The sequence below is a fragment of the Leuciscus leuciscus genome, assembly GCF_965113295.1.
Source record: "Leuciscus leuciscus genome assembly, chromosome: 25".
Taxonomy (NCBI): Eukaryota; Metazoa; Chordata; class Actinopteri; order Cypriniformes; family Leuciscidae; genus Leuciscus; species Leuciscus leuciscus.
The window spans coordinates 5,418,243-5,441,639 of NC_138724.1; the positions used below are offsets into that span (position 1 = coordinate 5,418,243).

General features: G+C 36.9%; 1 protein-coding gene across 2 annotated transcripts; it reads right to left on the reverse strand.

Moving 5' to 3' along the window:
• Positions 1 to 1,406: 1,406 nt before the first annotated feature.
• Positions 1,407 to 6,309, reverse strand: LOC309490142 (uncharacterized protein). Of its 2 annotated transcripts, XM_082159165.1 has the most exons (7): positions 5,527 to 6,309; positions 4,150 to 4,209; positions 3,641 to 3,700; positions 3,186 to 3,245; positions 2,740 to 2,813; positions 2,559 to 2,602; positions 1,407 to 1,573 (listed from the first exon to the last, which is right to left on the reverse strand). In XM_082159165.1, the coding sequence occupies exons 1-7, from the start codon at positions 5,747 to 5,749 to the stop codon at positions 1,525 to 1,527; spliced, it is 570 nt and encodes a 189-aa protein (XP_082015291.1). In that variant the 5' UTR covers positions 5,750 to 6,309; the 3' UTR covers positions 1,407 to 1,524. The 2 variants fall into 2 exon arrangements, with proteins under 2 accessions (XP_082015291.1, XP_082015292.1); XM_082159166.1 differs by lacking the exon at positions 3,641 to 3,700.
• Positions 6,310 to 23,397: the final 17,088 nt, after the last annotated feature.

Below are 23,397 nucleotides of genomic sequence, written 5' to 3' on the forward strand. Positions count from 1 at the left end.
ACAAAGAGCAGTTTCTGCTCATTGCACCATGACATTAACCATTCATTTAGCGCAAATAATCTGCTGAACTTTTCATGCCCTAGTCGGTACGTGGGAAGCGGTCCTGACACAATGATCGTTGTTTCAGGCGATGTGCTGCGTACCGTATCGATCAGATTCCTGAAGTCTTTCTTCAGAATCTCCGTCTGGCGCAGCCTGATGTCGTTCACTCCCGCGTGCAGGACCACAGTTCCGACGCGCTCGTTATCGTTCAGGATCTCGGGAACGCGAGCAGCGATTTCAGAAACACGAGCACCAGGGAAGCAGTGACTTTGCACCTTACTTGTACCTAACGTAGCGTGTACGTGCCGAACGATGGAATCGCCGATGATCACAGCATCGCGTTCTATTTCGCGAAGAGGGGAGAAGCGGTTTTGTGTGGATAACTCGAAAACCGGGAGGGTCGGAGAAAGTCTTGGTCTAAACCTGACTCGCGTCTTCCGCTGCGGAACCACCCAGGCTTCATGGTGGCGTGTTGGAGCCGGAGTGAACGAGACCATGGCTGATTGGCTGATTTATGGCTGATTTGGCTGATACATGGCTGATTTATAGCCATAAATAAGATAAGTTCTTCATTATCTTGCTGCATAACTTCGCTCTGGATAAAATAATTAACACTAGACAACTGGTGTTGTAAATATCAGCTTACAATTATAGGGTATTTGCTTTAATTCATGTCTACCATTTTATACATGCATATATTTATGTATGAATGTCCTTGTGGTCTTTGTATCCCATATAACTTTGTTCTTTACATAAATAAATAAAAAGTGCTATGTAAATAATGTTATTTTTATCATTATTGTCTGTGTAAAAACATAAGTTGAAAATATTTAACCTAAAGAAAACGAATAGAATAGGTTCATTGGGAGACTCTAAAATTGCCCTAGGTGTGAATGGGAGTACGTGAGTGGTTGTGTGATGGATTGGCGACAAGTCCAGTCAGAGTGTACCCTGCCTCTCCAAAATGGCGGCGAAAAGTGCCGGCATTTCAACATGAAAACACAAATTTTAATAAATAATGTTTATTTTTTTTATAAAACTATTCTCTGAATAAATTCCCATATATATTTTATGTTGGCTTGGATGCTCATATAATGAAGTGTACAATTCAATAAACAGTGTATCTGAAAAGAAAGAACAAATTCATTCCTCAATGTTTTATTGATGGAAAGCACAGTAAAAAAAACGACAAATCATAACTAAAGCCACTCAAAACTGACAATAATTGGAGTGCAAAACATGAAAGTATTAATACCCAATACAAAGTGCAAAATGAAATACACCTGAAAGAGGCAATGAAAGGGCCCAGTCGCAAGAAGCGTTTATTCACAACAGTAAGAAAGAAAGAAAGAAAGAAAGAAAGAAAGAAAGAAAGAAAGAAAGAAAGAAAGAAAGAAAGAAAGAAAGAAAGAAAGAAAGGCAAACTATTACAAAAAAAACATAGCAGTGCTCCAGCACCTTCTTGGGCACCTGATGGGAGCACTAACAAGTGTCCATATCCGCTACCCACTCCAATGGCCACTTCTTTCCACTATAACACAATAAGGAAATATGCAATTAGATGTTTTGGTTCTGCAGATGAACTGTAGACACAAAGACACACATTAAGACCCCTGTAGCCTTTTTTCAATAGCTGTTTTAGTGGGGTTTCATTACATCACAGTAGGCTAATGCTAGTCAACTACAATGCAATGAAAGCCTTAATTGTTATTTTAAGACAAGAAAATCCTATAATCTGTTATGTTTCTGACATGAATCACTGTTTGGTGTGCACAATACTCACAATAATACGTGTTTTACATTTTTGGTAGGTTTATCTATACTTAGGCCAACTGCTCAGTTTTAGAGACAATTCTATTTAAACAAATACATTTTTTTTTTTTTTTTTACTCAATGAGGAATGTGAAGTCCACATTTTACTGTAAGACAACATATGCGACAAATGAAGATCACAAGCTGACACTAAATATATTGATCCAGTTATTAAAGGGATAGTTCACCCAAAAATCGGTCCCCATTGACTACAATAGTATATTTTTTTCCTACTATGGAAGTCAATGGGGACCGAGATCTGTTTGATTAAAACATTCTTCCAAATATCTGCCTTTGTGTTCAGCAGAACAAAGAAACTCATACAGGTTTGGAACAACTTGAGGGTGAGTAAATGATGACAGAATTTTCATTTTTCAGAGCCACCATAACAACTTGTTGGACTGAAGTTGTTATGGTTTTGGACACCACCGTCATCAAAACACCAAATGAAAGCATATACTGTATTTTGGACGAATGGAGCTCCCCAGATTTCAGAGACTTAGAGAATCTATGCCAAAGAACATGAAACTCTTCAGGTGGCACGTAGTAGCCCAACACCTTATTAAGACACTTTGTGTTGGTTATAATAATATATTTATGAACTATATAGACACATCTTACTTTAATCTTACCTAACATATGTCAATAGTTTGTGCATGTTAAAATTAATTGACTATGTGTTACCCATGAGAAGTCGTACATACCAGAGTTTGCATGGCTCCCACTCCACTTGCTTCCATTTTTGGCCCTAAAAATAGTGAGACTTTTTTAGTTTCAAATATTTGCCATGTTTAGCAGTTATACCAATCACCAATACTTTTTCAAGACCATTACACCAATAAAAGAACATTATGTAACCTGTATAGTGTTTTAGTGGTATTTAACCTTGATAACTCTGTATTTGGCAACCCTCTTCACAGGGTAATAATCCTGGCTCCCTGTCACTGTATGTGGGCATTCTGAAAAAAAAAAAAAAATATTACATTCACAAAGCTTAACACTACAGAAAGCCATTATATAATGATAAGTGGTTATTAAGCTATCATGGGTTGTACTTAGTTACAGTTTTCATATTGTAGTTATTATGGAACAGAAGTTGTATTGAACACTGGTAATTTACTGTAATCAACACAAAGTTTAGGGTTGGGCAGTTGTGATAAATATATAGGCAAACAAATACAAGTTAAATCCATGAATTCAAATTAATCTCTATTGTGCTGCCTGGGAATTGTTAATCACTTTCTCATAGCAGACTAACATGCTTTTGACTGTGAAAACCAAAACCAAATTTTTTTTTACTTTCTGACTATGTACAGTATACATCAACACACCTTTCCTTTTATTTGGCCGCACAGTAGTGGGAGCAGGGCAGCCTCCTTCCACAACTTCCACTGTCAAACAAGGTAATAACAACAAATTTAAATGATTATGGTGTAATATTTGCAAGGGTTTGAATCTAACAAAGAGCTGTAGAATATGATGTGTAGGACAGGACATCTCTGCAGCAGCGCAATATTTAATTTAAAATGGTATTTTAACACAAATTTTGCCTTTAACAAATATTGCACCTCCTGTGATTTGAAAATTGCAGTAGGCCATATTGCGATTTCGATAAGATTTTGATTAGTTGTTCAGCCCTACTGTTAAATAAACAACTGAACATATGCATTTGGACATCGACCAAACCTAATAGGCCACAGCCAAATGCAAATACAGCCTTCATAAAGACTCACAACCATTAATATCAATCCCAATGTATGGATTTACACACAGTACATCAACACACCTTTCCTTTTATTTGGCCGCACAGTAGTGGGAGCAGGACAGCCTCCTTCCACACCTTCATCTGTTAAATACAGAGAACATTTAAAATATGTAAAAAAAAAATGTTGCATCCATGTCAACCAGTTTATAATAAAGACTGGACTTTATTTGTCAAAATATTTTTCTAAGGTGAGAGAGAGACCTTTAAAAAGTGCTCTTTAGACAGACCAATTTCGAATAATATAACCAGGTTTCCTACACATTTCAAAATTCCAGACTTTTATGTAGGTTTTTCAGAACATCTGAAGATACATCAGAGATCTGAGTACAAATATCTAGATGTTTATGTACATGAATGGTTTTAAAATCCAACTATTAACATGTAAGTTACTTTCTGACTATGTATGCTATTATGTTGCCAGATAATTGCAATAAGACTGTAGCTAGATACTGCAGCTCATACTCATCAATTTTGTGGCATTCAGTCCACACTCCTATACAGAAAGCTGGACAAACAGTACATCAACACACCTTTCCTTTTATTTGGCCGCACAGTAGTGGGAGCAGGGCAGCCTCCTTCCACAACTTCATCTGTTAAACACAGGGAAACATTTAAAATATGTAAAAAAAAATATTTAAGCACAGTTTATAATGAAGACTGGGCTTTATTTGTCAAAATGTCTTTCCATGAACAACTAAAACTTTGATTCAGGAATTGAAGGCAGCATACAGTGAGCACTTGATACATAAATTATGATTATGGGTGAATTATTCCTTTAAGGATAACCAGGTTCTGCCATTAGCAGGCTAAAGTCGCTGAATGACTTTACCAGGCTAAAGAGGCTGAAAATAGCCTATCATTCAACAACTTTATAACCTTGAATAGACAGTTGATCTTGCAAATCAATTTCCACCAAAGTGTCTATGGGAATTAGGGTTGCACGAAATTGACAAAATGTTATATTGGAATATTGATCATGAATATTGTTATAACGATATTAATTTAGATATTCTTCAACATATGTAAAAACACAAAAGTTCATTGGCCCCATTTCTGATATTTTTCGCCTCCGATCGCCTCTCTCCACAAAATAAACAAAATATTGCATACTTTCTGCAACATTTTCATATGATGTTGCACAACGTGATATTGCAATAACGATAGTGAGTCAATATATTGTGGACCATGAATAGGAAGACACCAAAACACCCAAACAATGTCCTAAATATGGGCAAACACAGGCATTACTGAAGTAATGAAGTAATGACAACAGCAGCAGTTCATGGAATTTGATGAGAGGTTCTAATCATATAATCGTTTTAAAATGTATATACAGTGGTGGCCAAAATCATTAGAACGGTTCGATTTTTTAATGTTTTAAAAGAAGACTTCCGATCTCCAAGGCTCCAAGGATTTATTTGATCCAAAATACAGCAAATACAGTAATATTGTGAAATATTTTTACAATTTAAAAAAAAACTGTTCTGATTACATTTTTAAACGTAATTTATTCCTGTGATCAAAGCAGGATTTTCAGCATCATTACTCCAGTCTTCAGTGTCACATGATCCTTCAGAAATCATTCTAATATGATGATTTGATGCTCAAGAAACATTCATATATATATATATATATTTTCCGCTTTTATCCGAAGCAACTTACAGTGCACTTACAGGGACAATCCCTCTGGAGCCCCTGGACTTCACTGCCTTGCTTGTCCGTTAGCACTGTGTAATGTATTATTATTATCAATGTTGAAAACAGTTGTGTAATTTTTTTTTTAGGATTATAATAATAATACATGTTTCTGGACTCTGAATTTGTTTACAGTTTCACATTACACAAAGTAAGAGAATGGTTTTGTGGGGCTTACAACTTATTTTCAATACAATTTCAATTTTGCTTACCTTTTTCAAGAGAAACTGGGGAGGCTGCTGAAGGTTCTTCTGGGGAGTGGGGTCTTTTCCCCAGGTTCTGGGATAGCTGCTGTGGTTGTACTGAGGGTGCTAAAAGGGACACTGACTGTCCAATTGGGGACTTCGGTGGTTCAATAAGTGCTGCTGGGGGTCCTGTTGGAGCTGTTGGGGGATTAAGCAGGGCCACTGTTTCCTGTTGATCTGGTGTGACCATTGGTGGTCCTGTTGGGGGTTCAACTGGGGCTGATGATGAAGGTTCATTAAGTTGTTCTGCTGCAACTTGTGGGGTCCAGCCTACATTGTAGAAGTACAGAATTATTAAACATTGATCAACCGTTTTCACAAATTTACGTCATTTTATAGAACAAACATCTAATCGATGAATTTAAGGGGAAAAAAACGACAGTAGAAATAATCGTTGGTTGCAGCCGTAGTAGCAAAAAGAGATGTATTGTGTATAGACCTAACAAGTGCTGTTCTACCAAACTACTTCTACCAAGCAGTATTGATTTAATAGGTGAATGTTCTTAAGACATGTGATGGATGTTTGAGTTAGTCTGGTGGTTGACCAATTGTGCCATTTTTTTCTACTTTTGTAATTAAAATTATAGCATGGCTAATTACCTTGTCTTCCAATTCAATGTCATAGTTCGTTATAAACAAACAAATAATAAAATATAGGCTATCGTGAAGTTACTCTGCTAGGACCAGTTTTAATTGTAAGCGAAAACAATCAATGATAATCTGAATGATCTATTAGTCAAGAGAAGGCAACCACAGTCTTACCTCAGCTTATGTGGCTGTTCTTCCTTACATGTGTTGCAAGTTTTGCAGGCCACATTCATTTCTGCATGGCAAACCATACAATTTCGCCTTGTTGACCCTTGACCTGGCATTTCTATCATAGATAGAGTAAGCGGGAGAAAGTGACAAAGACACAAAAAGATTTTGAGAAGTACTTCTTTCACACAAACAAAACAGGACGAGATAAAATTTTTAAAAAGCAATACTTACTTGAAGACACCAGGCTTCTGGAAGAGAGGAAGACAATGTGACAATGTTATTAACGACAGCTGGTTGTAGGACTGCATAAAATAAGAGAAAGAAATAGTGGAGATTGCACACCACAGAACAGAAAAATTTGGTATTGATCCGATACCAAGTAAATAAAGGGTTCAATAACGCTGATACCGATACTTTTTACTTTTAAAAGCATGCACTTTGGGTTGATATATGAGGTGAATACATTTTCATGACCTCTAAAATAATTTGTGATTTGTGCTCTCGATGCGCCTGTAATTAGTCATGTGTATGGTTGTTAATTTTTTTAAAGGGCTGCCAGTGTTGTTGTACCCCAATCAAAGAGTACAGAAGCCCAAGAGGCGAAACTCTGTTGTGTTATGGGTAACAGTCTGTAGATGGCGCTGCGGAGGCGCGTCCGCCATTATGGACTGAAAGCTGCTGAAATCGTTAGCGGCAGTCAATGGCAAAATCAATGCCTCTTCTCTCACAAAAAGAAAAAAATACAAAAAAACGTCTCATACACAAATGCACACACAATAGATGGTGGTGTCTGATTAATTACTGAGATCTTATGGCACCACTTCCATTTTAGTACTGACACTGTTTATTGTTCATGTGTGCACTTGCTAGATTGCACATCTTGTTTGTAGCCTACCGTTCCGCCTGTAATAGGACATTCACAGACTGTTTTTGTTCTTGCCATTGAAACGTTCACTGTGTGCACTTTCACTGAAGATGTTGAAAAAACAAGTTGTTAATATTTTTGTGATATTCTATGTAAGAGATTAACTGTCTTTAGAAATGTTCATTTATCATTTTATTTTTTTATTTTTTTATTTTTCCAAATCATATGGTGATGTTCACTAATTTCAAAATTAACATTTGAATAAATATCTTATTACTGTGTGTCTGCCTATATATTATTTCATGAATTTCTGTTATTCATATAACAAGGAAAATGCATAATAGAACATAAATATTGATAGATTAAAGGTTTGCAGTAATTTTATAATTGTATCTTTGCAAACCGTAAGTGGTAGGCTAATGAAGCCGATTCGGTGGGGGACATACCCTTACGAAAAAGTACTATAGGAATCTTATAGTATTTTGGGACAAAATATTATAGTAATCTTATAGGAATACGAGCCGCTATAGTATTTCTATAGTAGTCTTATAGTCCTTCTATAGTAATATTTTGTCCCAAAATACTATTTTCCTAAGGGTAATTAGGCCATGCATAACCAACACATAAACGTAACATTTTCTGTCATTTAACGTCGGTCATCCTCATTAATGTATTTTAAATTGTTATCATATTTAGATATGACGGCCAGAAAAAATTAAGTTATGTTAAGTTTTTGTTATGTTAAGTTGGTTCAGTGCCATTGACTCCCATTATTTTTCGGCGTTTTCCTTCAGTTTTCAGTCCATAATGGCGGCCGCGCCATCACGTCATGGGGGCAACTGTTGCTATGGAGCGTTCTATTGAGTTTCGCCTCTTGGGCTTCTATGCTCTTTGCCCCAATAGGTAAACCTTTTGCAAATTAAAAACTACATTTTTAAAAATGTTTTGGATAGTGAGAGATAGAGTAAGGTGAAAGAAAAATAAAGAATAGAGTAACAATACTTACTTGAAGACAGTGAAGCTTTACAAGAAAGAAATTGAGAGAGAGAGAGAGAGAGAGAGAGAGAGAGAGAGAGAGAGAGAGAGAGAGAGAGAGAGAGAGAGAGAGAGAGAGAGAGAGAGAGAGAGATAGAAATAGAGAGAGTGTGTGAGGAGAGAGGCAGTAAGAGGAGTATAGGAGTGGCTCTTAAAAGAGCCGTTGGTTTTCTTATGACGAGATACAGGTAGCGGTAACAGGGAAGGATGGTAGGTAAAAACAGGAGCTGTTGGACAAAGGAAAACAAAAACATAGTTAATTCTCTTGCAGAAACGCTTCCTGGATTTGTATGGTTACCGTAGTAAAACCATTGTTAATTGTTTTAAAGACTGCCACTGTTGTACCCCAATAGGTAAAACTTTTGCACGTTTCATTCTGACAGATTTATTAACAACAATTACAGAACATAACACAATCCATTTGAACTTTAACGATCAATCAAAATAAATTTAATTGCACAAACTAGCAAAATTATAGTAAATGTTACATGCTAGTTTTCATGTTTTCAAGTTTGGGGTTGGTAAGATGTTTAATGTTGGAAGAAGTCTAATCTGCTTACCAAAGCTGCATTTATTTCATAAAAAATACAGTAAATCTCTGTAAAAACAAATATTGTGAAATATTATTGCAATTTAAAACAATATGTTAAAATGTAATTTGTTCCTGTGATCAAAGCTGAGTTTTCAGCATCATAATTAGGACAGCATTTACATGAAATATATATATTTGTGTAACAATGTAAAAGCCTTTACTGTCACGTTTAATCAATTTAATGCATACTTTCTGAATAAAATAAATTCGTGCTAAATAAATAAAATTACTGGTTTAAAAAAAACACCCTAGGATCGACATTTTTTATGTGTGGATAGATCCTTTAGAATAGATAGGCCTACAACATCAGTATCGATGTTTCAGGATCGAAATCCGCGCATATAAGTTATCATCATCATCAACAAGCAGCGGGGTTTATCTAAAGTTACTTCCCATCGCCCATAACAACTTTTTATAAACGTAATATAACCTAATATGCAGTCACTGCAGCTTTCTGTGATTAATTAATTAGCCAATTAATATAAATTTCTATTAACGTTATTGACGTTTATTAACGTTATTCTATTACCATAGATTAAAAAGCTCCACAGTCCACACACACACAAATATAACGTTAGGCTACAGCAACGTTCGATTTTCTTAAATTACAGAACCATAATAAAAAATATGGCTTTGACCGACCTGAACGACGCGAGAATTTTGGAGAATGCAATATATCGCTTCTCTATTTGGTCCGTGGGGAGTTGTTGGCATTGAGGAAATTATCGCCCCCTACTGATACTCAACCTTCATTTCATGCGTGTCATTTTCACGCCTTGAGGAGGCAAAGCGTGACATTGACACGCATCCGCTAGTGGACCAGCGTGTGTATTACACGCTTCAGCGTGATACCGGGTTGCTTGTGTAGCCTACCTAATACTGTATTTATCCAAATAAGTCAATATTAAATCAAATCACAATAATTGAATTGAATTGAAATAATAAAAAAGCATAGCTTACCAGAAATTGTACCATGTAAACGTTGTAACATGTTGTCACTAAACCTAATAAAATTCAGTTTAGTTACTAAAATGGTTTGCAAAATCACAATACTCTTATTGTGATGCAATTTTTTTTTACATCACCCCGAATTATTCTACAATATTCACTAATGACAGTAAAATAGACCATCTTAATGCATTGAACACCTGATTATGCATGAAAATTTTTTAAAAAAGCACGTCATAAACCGGAAAACCGTCATAATTTTGAAAAACACCTTGATATACATTTTTGCTCAAACCGCCCAGCACTAGGTTGGATTATTGTAATGCTCTTTATGTTGGTTTACTGTAAATCAAAGCTCCATTTCACGCCTTCAACTTGTGCAAAATGTACTGCTCGGTTTTTAACAAATACATCTAGGCGTGCACACATCACTCCCGTCCTCTACACTTTACAGTGGCTTCCAGTGCAGTTTAGAATAGATTTGAAGATTTTGTTGTTTGTTTTTAAGGCCCTAAATGGCCTGGCCCCGGAGTACTTATCTGAGATTTTAACCCTGCGTGAGCACAGCCGGTCGTTACGGTCTTCAAACCAACTGGTTTTAGAAGTCTTCTTTCTTTCTTTCTTTCTTTCTTTCTTTCTTTCTTTCTTTCTTTCTTTCTTTCTTTCTTTCTTTCTTTCTTTCTTTCTTTCTTTCTTTTTAATTTATTTCAGACATGTTAATAAGTTCCTACACTTTGTTTCTATCACATACAGCCATACACATATACAGGTACATATACATACCTACATACATATACAAACGCTTATATATATACACAAACACAAACATATACACACAAACAAATACACACTAACACTCTTTAACCCTTGTTGTGGCCAATTCTCTGTCTCTGGTTCAGGTCTTCAATATCAGGTTCAGGTCTCAGAAGAAATCTTTCAGAGTCGAAGTTTCAGGTCTCAGAAGAAATAACTTTATTGAACAATTCAACAAAGTGAGATGGTAGCTAAGCATCTAATTTTACAATGGTTTTCTCTCAGATCTTATACCTTTTCTCTCATCCCTTGGTGTCCAATTTCCTCGCTTGGTGACCAATTAGCGTTATCATAGTTATCTTTTTCTCTTTGCTCCTCCTTGTCACGTCGCCACGATTAGAAACACCTGCACTAATGTCCAATTTCTATTGGTGGCCATACTGGCGCATGCGCTTTATTAAATATGATTTCATATATGGTGTTTCGGGTACTTTTCCACTCTTGTCCTTAGACTACCTTTCACCCAGTTTTTGTCCTGTCCTCACACAACCTCTTCCTCGTAAACACTTTTGACAGGTTCAGTGTTTCCCATCATTTTGTCCCCTTTGACCTGTTCTCTCTGTTTCCCATGATTTTAGGTCTTCGTTTCCCCTGCTTTTAGGCCTCCTATATCTTAGGCCTAGTTTCCCTAATATTCATATCATGCATTTGAATAGGATTCATGTGTGACACAGATGAGACAAAGAAAATTCTCCAACACATCCCCCCTTTGGGACTAATTCTAGTCCCACCTTCGACTATTACTTCCCAGAATGTATCTTCATGACTAGGGTACTTCTCTTCCATTATCTATCCAATATGGTCAATATAGACCATCCATCTTTTATCAACAGACCCCCATCACAAAGGTACACTCTGGAGGAAGAATGAGACCAAACATCTCCACCCCTACTTGGCTAGAGTGGAGTAAAAGATCTCACCTTCCTGTGGAATCATCGTTTTAACAGATTCATCATTCTCACAGATGTGTTGTTTTTAAACATCATGCTTACAATACTTTCAATCCATCTTGTTGTATAAACTTGGAGTTTAGTCTCTATCTATCCATCGGTGCCAGAGGTACTGCGCAGGCGCTTCCGGTGGCCTGGCGTGCTATCTGGGTTGCTCCATCGTTGCCAGAGGTGCCCTGGTCTCACCTAGGGCGCTATCTGGTGTTGGAGCAGACAGCGGGTTTTTAAACCACCAGTTGAGTCAGCTCTTGTTTCTTCAACAGTCGATGACCGCTTTTGCAAATAATTCCTCTTTTGCACTATAACTATATACATGTTCCAATCTCAAAATATAAAAAGTGAATAAAGTGATTATTAGTAATAAAAACATTCTTATCCTTTCCCTTTATGTCTGGTTGCATTACCTCGTACCACGGGCAATGACCTGCTTTAGACCTTCTATCGTCCCCTCTCATGCACAGATTATGTAAGTTAACAGCTGTTTTGACTATATATGATTATATGTAAATAGATTTTTTTATTTTTTTATTATTATGATTATGTGGGTAAAATATGCGGAAGATTATATGAGTAAATATTTTCTGAGTAAATATTTTCAAGAAAAGGGCCCTTATGAAAAGAACAAAGAAATACGAAAACCCCTCTAACTAACTTCCTACTCTACCCATATTCTAATTAGTCTATCTATTTTACCCCAAAATAAAATACACAGTGGGGCTACCTCCCTCTCCTACCAGAAACACAAAAATGTATTAAAAGTAATAAAGTGCCCTTTTCCATTCATCCAGACCCTTACAAAAAGTCATCCAGCTCATCCATGCCTGGGCCAATGGAGTGCACTCTTGGTTTGTAGCATCCAGTGTCCATTCCCAGTGGTCCTACCACCACATTGATCATCTGCTTGGCAGCTGCATTGGCTAGCATGGATCTGAGGAAAGGCACAACACAACAGAACAACAAAAGAAAAACAACAACACCCACGGCTATTATTATTATTCCCACCTTAATGAACCATTCTTTCCATCATCCAAACCCAGAATCAAACCAGTTTCCCAAATCTCTCTCTTCCCGCATTTTCATCGACCTCTTGTCTCAGTTCCTTCAGCTTCTTCATGGCCTTAGTAAAAACTCAATCAGAGGCTGTATTATTTGGAATAAAGGTTCAACAGTCAATTCCCAACATCACACATACCCCTCCTTTTTCTGCCAGTAGCCAATTCAGAGCTTGTCTGTTTTGCCATGTCATTTTGCTGGTGTATTTTAGCTGATGGCCTAAGGCATCCATTGCTTGACCTTAGTCTTAATTGTTCTGTTGATTGTCAGAGCTAATCTGAGATGGTATGCCAAATCTTGGGATGACTCCTTTGGTTAAAATTTTTATCAGTTTCTGCTCCTTGGTCTGCTGAGGGTTCTGCTTCAACCCATATGCTAAATCTATCTATGAAAACTGTATCTGTATCTTTTTCCTCTTACTGATTTTATCATGTCCACATAATGCATCACTAGATGTTTGAAGGTCCTTCTGGAACTGAGATAGAGCCTTTTGGAGTTGCTGTTCCTTTTCTGACATTATTTTGTGAATCTTTGTCTTTTTTATTTTTCTAATTTTATTTTTCTAATAATCTCCCCCCTTGCGCAATGGTCAAAACCATGCACATCTAACATTAAAATAGTAAAAAGGGTTGCTAGTGTAATTATTTGTCTTTTAATACCTCATTTGTCCAATAGTCTGAAGTTGAGGGTTTTGCTTATGCCTTCTTGACAAATGATTTTTATTCAATTATCTATTCTAAATTCCAAGGTGTGAATACAACCAATTGTAAATTAGTAACACAACTCTGATGACAAAAGCTACTGAATGTAGGCAATGTGGTGTAGCGACAATGGGTATGAACCAATACGCAGACTAATCTTCGTCCAGAATATTAATTCAAACTCTCTGTGAACAAAGAGGAAGATTTGGTCAGGACTTCTCCATCCTCATCAATCTTGTCATGGGGTCCAGGCGCCAACCAGTCAGGCTATTTAAAGAGCCCCCAGCACTAACACATAACTGGTCAATGACTAGCTTTGTTGCCAAATTACTGATTGGTTAAGAGCTATAAATCACCCAGGCTCCAGAGAGTCTGTAACCAAAGACTTTTATTGGTTAACTGAAGGCAGAACTGGTCAACTTTGATAGTTTGCAAGACGGATCGATACCAGCAGATGTTGTTTTCCCCCACAACATTCCTGACCCCTTCCCCCTTAAGACCTCTGAACGAACAAACAGAGTCCGTTTCTCTCTAAACCAGAAAACTGAGATTTTTCCTACAGTATACATAAAACTCATTCAAGAACAATTTTCAATGGACTTACAATCAAACATCATGCAACTACATAACTCTATTTTGTGTCTGCAACTTATATGTGTGTTTAATATGCTTAGATACCCTATAACTCATGTAATGTTATAACTATTAGAAGTATGAATGAAAGTGTGTACTGTTTCATATCAATGCTATCTTACGAACACAACTAGCAAGATGACTTGATTGAAATCTGTGTAAAATGTTTCGTATTCTTATAATACTGATCATGTCTAAACTGTGGCATCTGTTCTCTCTGTTAGCAAGAAAACCTCCCAGATAAGATAATTTACGATCAGAACTGAAAAGAACGCCACCTCCTAAAGTTAGCCAGTGTCTAATTGGCCAGAACTCATCCTTGGAGGTTGGACAACTTTGAGTTTAAAATCTTAGACCCAAAACAAAGCACTCTCTTAGCTCTCTCTCTTCGATCGGCTCTCTAACTCTAGCTCTCTGGGTTCACCCCCCAAGAAACGCTCTGCTACCACTCTCAAGAGAGATGGGCAGAAAAAGGATGAAGATCTCAATCAGACGAGTAACCATGTAAACGCAGAGACAAAGAACCCAAATTAAGATCAGAAGAACGGGTTCAACAGCTTTATTCAAGCCATCTTACTACTCTCGTCTAAGTTGTCTTTTCTTTTCTAAGTTTTCCTTTATTTTCCGTTGTGAGTCTCGGTTTTAAGTTAAGTTTTGCTGCAAAGTTTCGGTCCACGATTCATGGCTGCAACGCACGCTTTCAACTTCAAAGACTTTTCAACCATCCGACATCAACGCCACAGACATTTATCCAAGCACGAGGAGGCCAGCCAATGAACGGACCGGGAAAACCCCTTTTCACAACAAAGGGAATCCCCAAAAGCAAAGACAAACAGGTACCTCCAGACTAAGAGCTGAACTGGTGTATGGATATAAATTGAATAACCTGTCTAAGAAACGATAGAAGGGTTAAATTAATTATTTAAGGTTCGTTCCAGGTCATGCCTTATAAGTGCAGAAACTTGTGACTTCATCATCTCACTCTTAAACTCACTCTTAAAACTTAATCTTTCCTTACTCTTTTTCCTTCTGCAACTCGTATGAATGTGTGTGTGTTTGTGTTAGATATTAGCTTTTATGTGTTAGTATATATTCAATAAAGTATTGTTTGTATTTGAACAAAGAGATTACTTGTGTTGCTTAATACATTTTATTGTCTTGAACTTCGATCTAAGCTACCGATGCTTTTACCCGTGATTATTTCTTAATTTATTGTTAGCTGGGGATTGATTCTTTCTTGGCCAGGAAGACACTATATTTCCTAGAGTTAATAACTGTTTATGCTTTCTGTTCATGGGATGAACTGATAGACTAATCATACAATTGATTCTGCTACAGTAAATTCTGAAAATAATTAAAAATAATTAAAATATTAATTATTGATCATAATCCGTTATGAATAATAATTAATTATATTTATACGTGGGCGTATAAACGCTGCAGTGGCATTCCCCATGTGACAATGTCTAAATATTTTGAATAACACAGTTGGTCGATATCAATTGTCATTTGATTGTGTTAAACACTGCTGTCATAAACCCACATTTTTCAATATCTCACAGATAAATATTTCTGGTAGGTCTGGACATGCTGTCGTTTGAAAAAACCATTATCAATATCTCTTATCCGATTTGTCATTCATCTGTTAATTTAATTTCTCATCATAATCTTTTCTTCTGTTGCTTATGAGATGCTCTTTTAAATGACTGTAGATTTCAGCATAATCTCGAATTCATAACCAACAATATCAGCATCGTGCAATCCCTGATAATGACAGCATTTGTGACATCACATGTTTGTAATTTGTGTAGTCACTATTTTTATTTCTAAACCTAAAAAATGTTTTAACTATTGACCAAGATGGAGTGACCAGCACCATAACTCTATCATTCACATCTTTTGTTGTTGAACATATTATGTCCTCTTTTTTCCTGATAGATAGCTCAGTATCACTCAAGTTTATATCAGCTCTGTCTTGAAAGCAGAGCCCAAAAGCTCTCTGTTCAATGGACAACATCATCAATTATCTAATTATGCATTTACCCCTAGTTGATTAATGCAGTAGTCCCTCACTATGCTAAGTCCAGCGTCAGTTGTAGTTAATTATTGAGTCATGCAAACACTTCCCCTCCCATTTATTTATGCTTACAGCTGGACTAATGTCTATTGAAAGAAAGCAAATAGAGAGTGTCAGCTTCACAGAATATAGAGAACTGCTGTTGGACCAGTGAATAATCAAAATACAATTTATATGGCCTATCAATAAACTTTGAAGCGGTCTCTGTAGTGATCATTGAAAACGCATCACCTGTGCCCACTCAGTAAAGGATGAAGTCCTTCTGCTTGGACCAGCGATCAGTTGAACTGGTTTAGCTGCTGTCTGAGTGTTTCCCTCCTCATCCGATGCATTTGATCTGTCAGTCTTTGTTGGCATTCAAGGGTCTGGTGTCATGTTGAGACATAGTGGTTTGACTCTGGATGCTGTTGTCTCTCTGCCTCTCCTCAGTCTGGCTTTCGGTCAAGCCACGGAGGAGGCAATTTTGCATGATGGCAGGATGTTTTTCTTGGTTGTTTCTGCATCAACACAGTCTTTGTCCATACCAGCCCCTCAGAAGTTCCAGCTTCCTCTTCCAGAGGGGATGAAGGCCCACCAACCGAACGCCTCTTCTTTTCTCTGCAGCCGTGTCCTTATGTTTCTCGTTCTCACTTGTTGCCCAGTCCAGTTGCTGTTGTTTATGTTGAGGCAGCCGTTCCCAAAAGCTGTCTGTTGTCATCTGGAAATTGAACACTCAGAGATCCGTGTTAATCAAATTCATCCTTTATAAATTCTGCAACCATCTCTTTCAATTGTCCCTGAATTTCAGAAGTCTCATCTGATTGATAACAGCAGTTTGCCCATGCAATTTTAATAAAGCAAGTTCTTCTTTGCAGAAAAGAGCAATCATTTTTCTTCTTTGCAGTATGCAGAAAATAACAGCCTTTCTGTCTAAGTTGCCTTATTTTCAGTCACATATATAGTATTTTTATCACTCGTTATATCGATCTCTACTCTCTCAAGCATTTTAGGATTAAATCAATGAGTCTCATTACTGTGAAATGTGTATAATACAGTATGGCTGTTAAAAAAATGTCTGTTTAGCTTGGTCACCCAATCCTGCTCTTTCAACACAATGCACAAGTTATTTTAAGTTAACTCAATCCAAAGATCTCAATTTCTGCAATGGCTCAAATTTAAAACTGTCTCCCAGGGACAACAAGATGCCAACATCATAAGCTACGTCTTTATATAACCGGTCAGTCATATCCACATCTAGCTCTTTATATAAATATTTTATCTCTAAATGTCAGATATTTCTTTAAACCTTTTTATCCATTATTTGATTTTTCCTCTGGGAACTACACAAACCACTTATACTAAGGAGAAACTCCAGTGTTTTTGATGGCCACCAGTTTGCGCAATCCTCCATATCAATCCCTGTTAGGCCTGCTTATTAATTTAATTCCCCCATAGACCGATCAACTAACATTTAAGCAATTTTTATATTTTCCTTCAGGTTAATTTCGTATCAATTATTTTTATTCCCTTAAGACTTAAATTTTTCAACCTTCTTTTAACCTTCAATCTTCTAACGACTTCCATCTATCAACTTTCCTTTAACTTTCTTTTCTCCCTCATTTACTCGCACATTCTTTTTACTTTCTTTATCACTGTGTTCACATTCTTAATTCTTTCTCAGACGAAAACTTTAATATTGTCATTTAAATACTGCTCTACTTTCAAACCCACATTAATACACGTCACTTTCACATTATCCCTTTCTTTTACACCTTCTGAGTGGGCATTTACAGTTACGGGCTAAATGCCCTGCTGCCCTTGGTCTGTTAACTCCTGTCTCTGCCCTTCATTATCTATGAACTCTTTTTCTAACCAGAAGTCATTCTTAATAGTAGGCTAGTTTTAATGCCTCTTGAACATCATTCTCATCTTTTCTTTCTTTCCACAATCCATTCTCCTCTGCCTCGTAATTATCTCTCACTCTAGACCACATGTGTACTTTTTCTTCAATGTGCCAAAAGGTGAAAAAACTGCGATGACAGTTACAAATAAAATCTCTCAAAGTGTATGTTAGAAATGGTTACTCACTTTCTGGTTTATATGCTAGTCAGAACTAGGAAAGGTTAACTCTTTCTCTCTGTCTCCCTCCTTTCCTCACACACTTGCAGCCCCTCCTCTCTCTGTCAGAGGCAGCCCCTCCTTTCTGCCTCTCTTTCTCATATCACAGTCACCTTTTACTTTTTGCTATATGAGAGAGAATGAGAAACATTCATAATTCTAGTTTTTTTTTCGCGACAATGAAGAGGCAAAGCCAAATTATTTCTGATTAATTATTATGTTTTGTTTAAGATTTGTCTCCCCATTTCCTTTCCTGCCCCTCCTATTTGTCCATCGTTGAAACATTCTCAGTTGTTACTGATTCTCAGTTGTCTACCAACATATGACTGGTAAGGTTGGGGTTGCTCCTCAAAACTACCACTACCACCAGTTTTTCCAGTGTCCAATTATCTACCTGTGCTGGTCTGATTTCTCCTCCCTGTCCGACTTTAACGATTGTGTCACTTTCCCACTTTTCTGGCCTCATGCATCTACTGTCATGTAGAGGTTCTGCAATATTGTTGCTCCTCCCAACCTCTGAGGCCAATTCATCCATGCATTTCTTTTCAGGTATTGGACATATACTGGTTTTAGTTTTATATCTGATATAGCTAGTAGTGACTCCAAAATGAGAGACTTAGGGAGGCTAAATTTGTTCAGATGTGGCCGTAGGGCTTCAGAAGTTATTTGGCTTTTAACTATTTCAATCCAATTCATGTGCGGCCAGTCAATCTCAAGTTGATCAAGATTTGTAATTTTTGTCACATTTTGCAAAAGCTCATTTTCTTTTTTTGATCAGTCAGTTTCTGTCTTTGTCCCTTCTCATTTATGAATTCCTTTTCCAACCAAAAATTATTTCTTATGCCTTTGTTAGTTCTAGTGCCTGCCTTAATTTTTCCTCTTCTCTTTGCCTTCTACTCCACCTCCTATATTTATCTTTTTCATAATCGGTAAGTCCGTCCCACATTTATTCTCTCTTCGTTTTTAAACTTCTTGAAGAAAGCTTTATCAGTTGTCTGTATTTTCTTATTCCCCTCTACCTTCTGTGGTTCTTCACTTCACATACAATTGTGCTTATTTTATTTCACTCTTCATTCATACACCCGGGATTTCAATCACACACTTTCATTCATTCTTTTGATATATTTTTGTTATAAATGCAGAAACAATGCTTGTTTGCTCAGTTCTTACTTAGCAAAGGCTGTGTTTCCTTGTCTGGATCGCACCACCTACAGTCTGGCAAATGACCAAACAATCAACAAGGCCAACTTCTTGGAATATTTTTTGTTCTTTGATGCTTATAACTTTGTATTCTTTTTTCACTCATTTGTTTGTCACCATCCATCCAATTTGAATAGCATTTATCCTTATATTGGTTTCTTAATCAAATCCTCTGCTTAGTCTCTGCTAAGTTTGATTTTCACTTGCAGCTCAGCAAACTATAAATCTTATTGACTTGTTAGGTACCTTTTTGACAACGCGCCCAGAATAATCTGGTAACTAGCCCAGACCTGGCAATGTGCCCAGACCGGCAATATGCCCAGACTGGCAATATGCCTGGACCGGACAACTTGGCTGTACGCCCGGACCGGACAACTGTTACCCCCTCCTCTCTACTCCTTAAGATTTTTCTCTGACTTAATATAATGATAATTTTATATCTTCCATTCAGTTTTATTCCAGATCACTTATTTCAGCTTGTTAGCAATTCTTACTTAAAACAATGTTCTTTTTACAAATACATATATTTAATACTCATTCAGTTTTAGTTCGAAACACTTATTTCAAGATCACTTATTTCAGCTTGTTCTTTTTCTTCAATAAAACTCATTAGCAATTCTTACTTAAAACAATGCTCTTTTTACATATACATATGTTTAATACTCTTTCTTTTGCGCTCTCTCTCTGCACTTCTCTTTGCACTACTGATAGCGCTCTAAAAATAATCTTAACGCGCCCGGACCGGACAGCTGGCAATGCGCCCGGACCGGACAAACGGCACCCCTACTCTCTTTCTCTCTGCACTTCTGCAGATCTTTCCTCCTAAAAACAAACAAACAAATAGTGTGCTTTTGCACCTTTTGACACACTTAATTCGCACTTCTTGCGTTTAAGATAAACAAACAGACATGTGACGCAATCTCCACGTCACTGTAGCGTACTTCATACGCTACACGCACTTCTGCGTTTAAAACAAAGAAACAAATATGTGACGCAATCTCCACGTCACTGTAGCGTACCTCTTACGCTTACACGCGCTTCTCGCGTTTTAAGACAAACAAACATTTATGTGACGCAATCTCCACGTCACTGTGACGCAATCTCCACGTCACTGTAGCGTACCTCTTACGCTTACACGCGCTTCTCGCGTTTTAAGACAAACAAACATTTATGTGACGCAATCTCCACGTCACTGTGACGCAATCTCCACGTCACTGTAGCGTACCTCTTACGCTTACACGTGCTTCTCGCGTTTTAAGACAAACAAACATTTATGTGACGCAATCTCCACGTCACTGTGACGCAATCTCCACGTCACTGTAGCGTACCTCTTACGCTTACACGCGCTTCTCGCATTTTAGGACAAACAAACATTTATGTGACGCAATCTCCACGTCACTGTGACGCAATCTCCACGTCACTGTAGCGTACCTCTTACACTTACACGCGCTTCTCGCGTTTTAGGACAAACAAACATTTATGTGACGCAATCTCCACATCACTGTAGCGTACCTCTTACGCTTACACGCGCTTCTCGCGTTTTAAGACGAACAAACACACAGTGCACTTCTCTCGTCTCGTTATTCAAACACTCACAAACTCATACACTCACACACACATACACTCATATCATGCATGCGTTTTCTCCCTATGACCCAAAAATCAGACTCTTCCTCTTTTCTAATTTATTTTATCCTTTTTAGGTTCTTTTGATGGAGGAGTATTAAAAATAATTAACAACCATGATGATAGCTTACCAGCAGTGACCACACAAAACAAAATATAAGCAGAAACTGCTTACCTTTTTATTTTGGCCGGCCTTTGTTTTGTGTGCTCTCCGCCAGGAGCCCCCACCACGGCTGCTCGGCCTCCTTTCTTCCTCCTGGCTGGCGTTCGCCAATTATGTTGTGGCCAATTCTCTGTCTCTGGTTCAGGTCTTCAATATCAGGTTCAGGTCTCAGAAGAAATCTTTCAGAGTCGAAGTTTCAGGTCTCAGAAGAAATAACTTTATTGAACAATTCAACAAAGTGAGATGGTAGCTAAGCATCTAATTTTACAATGGTTTTCTCTCAGATCTTATACCTTTTCTCTCATCCCTTGGTGTCCAATTTCCTCGCTTGGTGACCAATTAGCGTTATCATAGTTATCTTTTTCTCTTTGCTCCTCCTTGTCACGTCGCCACGATTAGAAACACCTGCACTAATGTCCAATTTCTATTGGTGGCCATACTGGCGCATGCGCTTTATTAAATATGATTTCATATATGGTGTTTCGGGTACTTTTCCACTCTTGTCCTTAGACTACCTTTCACCCAGTTTTTGTCCTGTCCTCACACAACCTCTTCCTCGTAAACACTTTTGACAGGTTCAGTGTTTCCCAGCATTTTGTCCCCTTTGACCTGTTCTCTCTGTTTCCCATGATTTTAGGTCTTCGTTTCCCCTGCTTTTAGGCCTCCTATATCTTAGGCCTAGTTTCCCTAATATTCATATCATGCATTTGAATAGGATTCATGTGTGACACAGATGAGACAAAGAAAATTCTCCAACACCCTCTGGGGTCTGAGTGGTTTTTGGGGTCCTTGAGATGTTCTGACATGCCCTGACATTTGTGCTTTTTTCAGTTGCTTATAAACATATTAATGGCAAAGGTATAATTACACTCTATTTAGCACAAACAGGGCTACCATAATATGTGAGCAACATGCATGTACATGTTTGTATTTTTGAGAGAATAATGTTTATGCATGGTTATTGAAAAAAACTAAAAACTAAAGTTCTGAAATAAGGCCACAAAACACATACTAAATATGTAACAATAAGACTTTTGACTAATTGATGTCGTTGCCTAGAGTTTTTTCTTCAAAATGATGTGAAAATCATCCTGCCCTTATCATTCACATAACACAATACATTGATTTATATCTTGTATAACACTTTTTGTTTGTAAAGACAATATGCGCAAGGGGCGTCAACCATTCAACAGCATCATGCATATGTAGTGGTTCACACCTGAGGAGACAATGGGGCCCGCATACTTAATGAGCCATTCATTCAGGTGTGTCACCTATAGCCACAAGAAAGAACGCCAGAGCAATATATATATATATATATATATATATATATATATATATATATATATATTATATATATATATATATACTATCAAATTGGTTCACAGTTGGAAGCATGTCAATTTTTTTTTTTTTTTTTTTTTTCACAAATTGTGCTTGCAAATTGTATAATATCCAAGGAAAACATGTCTAGTAATTGTGCAGTTAATTCTCATACTGTATTTTCAGTTTTGGAATATGTATCCTCTCCCCAAATTTGTCAATAATAAAACACAATAAATTTTTTTATATTTTTATATTTTATATTTATATTAAAAAGGCTTATATTTACCTTTTAAAATTTGTTTACATCTACCTTGTAAATATTTTTTTTTTTATTAAAAAGGTTACAATTACAACAACAATTGAAGGGTAATCTTTCTTTGTAAAAACTAAAGTATACATTTTATCATACATATTTCAAAGTTAAGGATTCATTACTTCGAATATAACCTACATTGACAAAACATACTATATTTAACATATTAGCAAAAATTGGCAAACAAAAGCTTATTTGAGGTGGCAGATATTTTACAGTAAAAATGTGTAATCTATCCAAAACTAATCAACGAAATGTTGTCTTTCATTTGTCTGTAACATAGGTCTTTCGTTTTTATTATAAGGAATATAAATGTTAATTTGCAGTTTAATACGTTGCTTATACAAATACATTTTATTTCAACATATTTCAGTCGATTTTTACTCAGTATAGCAAAATAGTTTGCTAAAAGCAGATGATTCATTCACACACAGAAACGCAATTCAAATTTAAACTGTCTTTTTGCGAGTTGTGGTAAACAGCGCATCTCTGCCGTTCATTCATTCACACAGAAACACGATTTACTTGAGAATGAAAAAAAACGTACTACAGTATTCCATCCGTTGCTCCTCGAAATACCAGCACTTCTGAGGTACATTTCCCATTATTATTATTCCTCACAGCGCTGCGAGACAGTGTAAACAAGTGCAATGATCTGATTAAACTTGTGTTTTCTCGAGCTGATAT

Bases quoted from the DNA above. Each gene is read 5' to 3' on its own strand.
- LOC309490142 (XM_082159165.1), bottom strand. From the start codon at position 5,749: ATGGTCACACCAGATCAACAGGAAACAGTGGCCCTGCTTAATCCCCCA. The intron at 4,210-5,526 runs GTAAGCAAAATT...TGTGTTTAACAG, and splicing joins CCCAGTTTCTCTTGAAAAAG to ATGAAGTTGTGGAAGGAGGC. The intron at 2,603-2,739 runs GTTAAATACCAC...CACTATTTTTAG, and splicing joins CCAAATACAGAGTTATCAAG to GGCCAAAAATGGAAGCAAGT.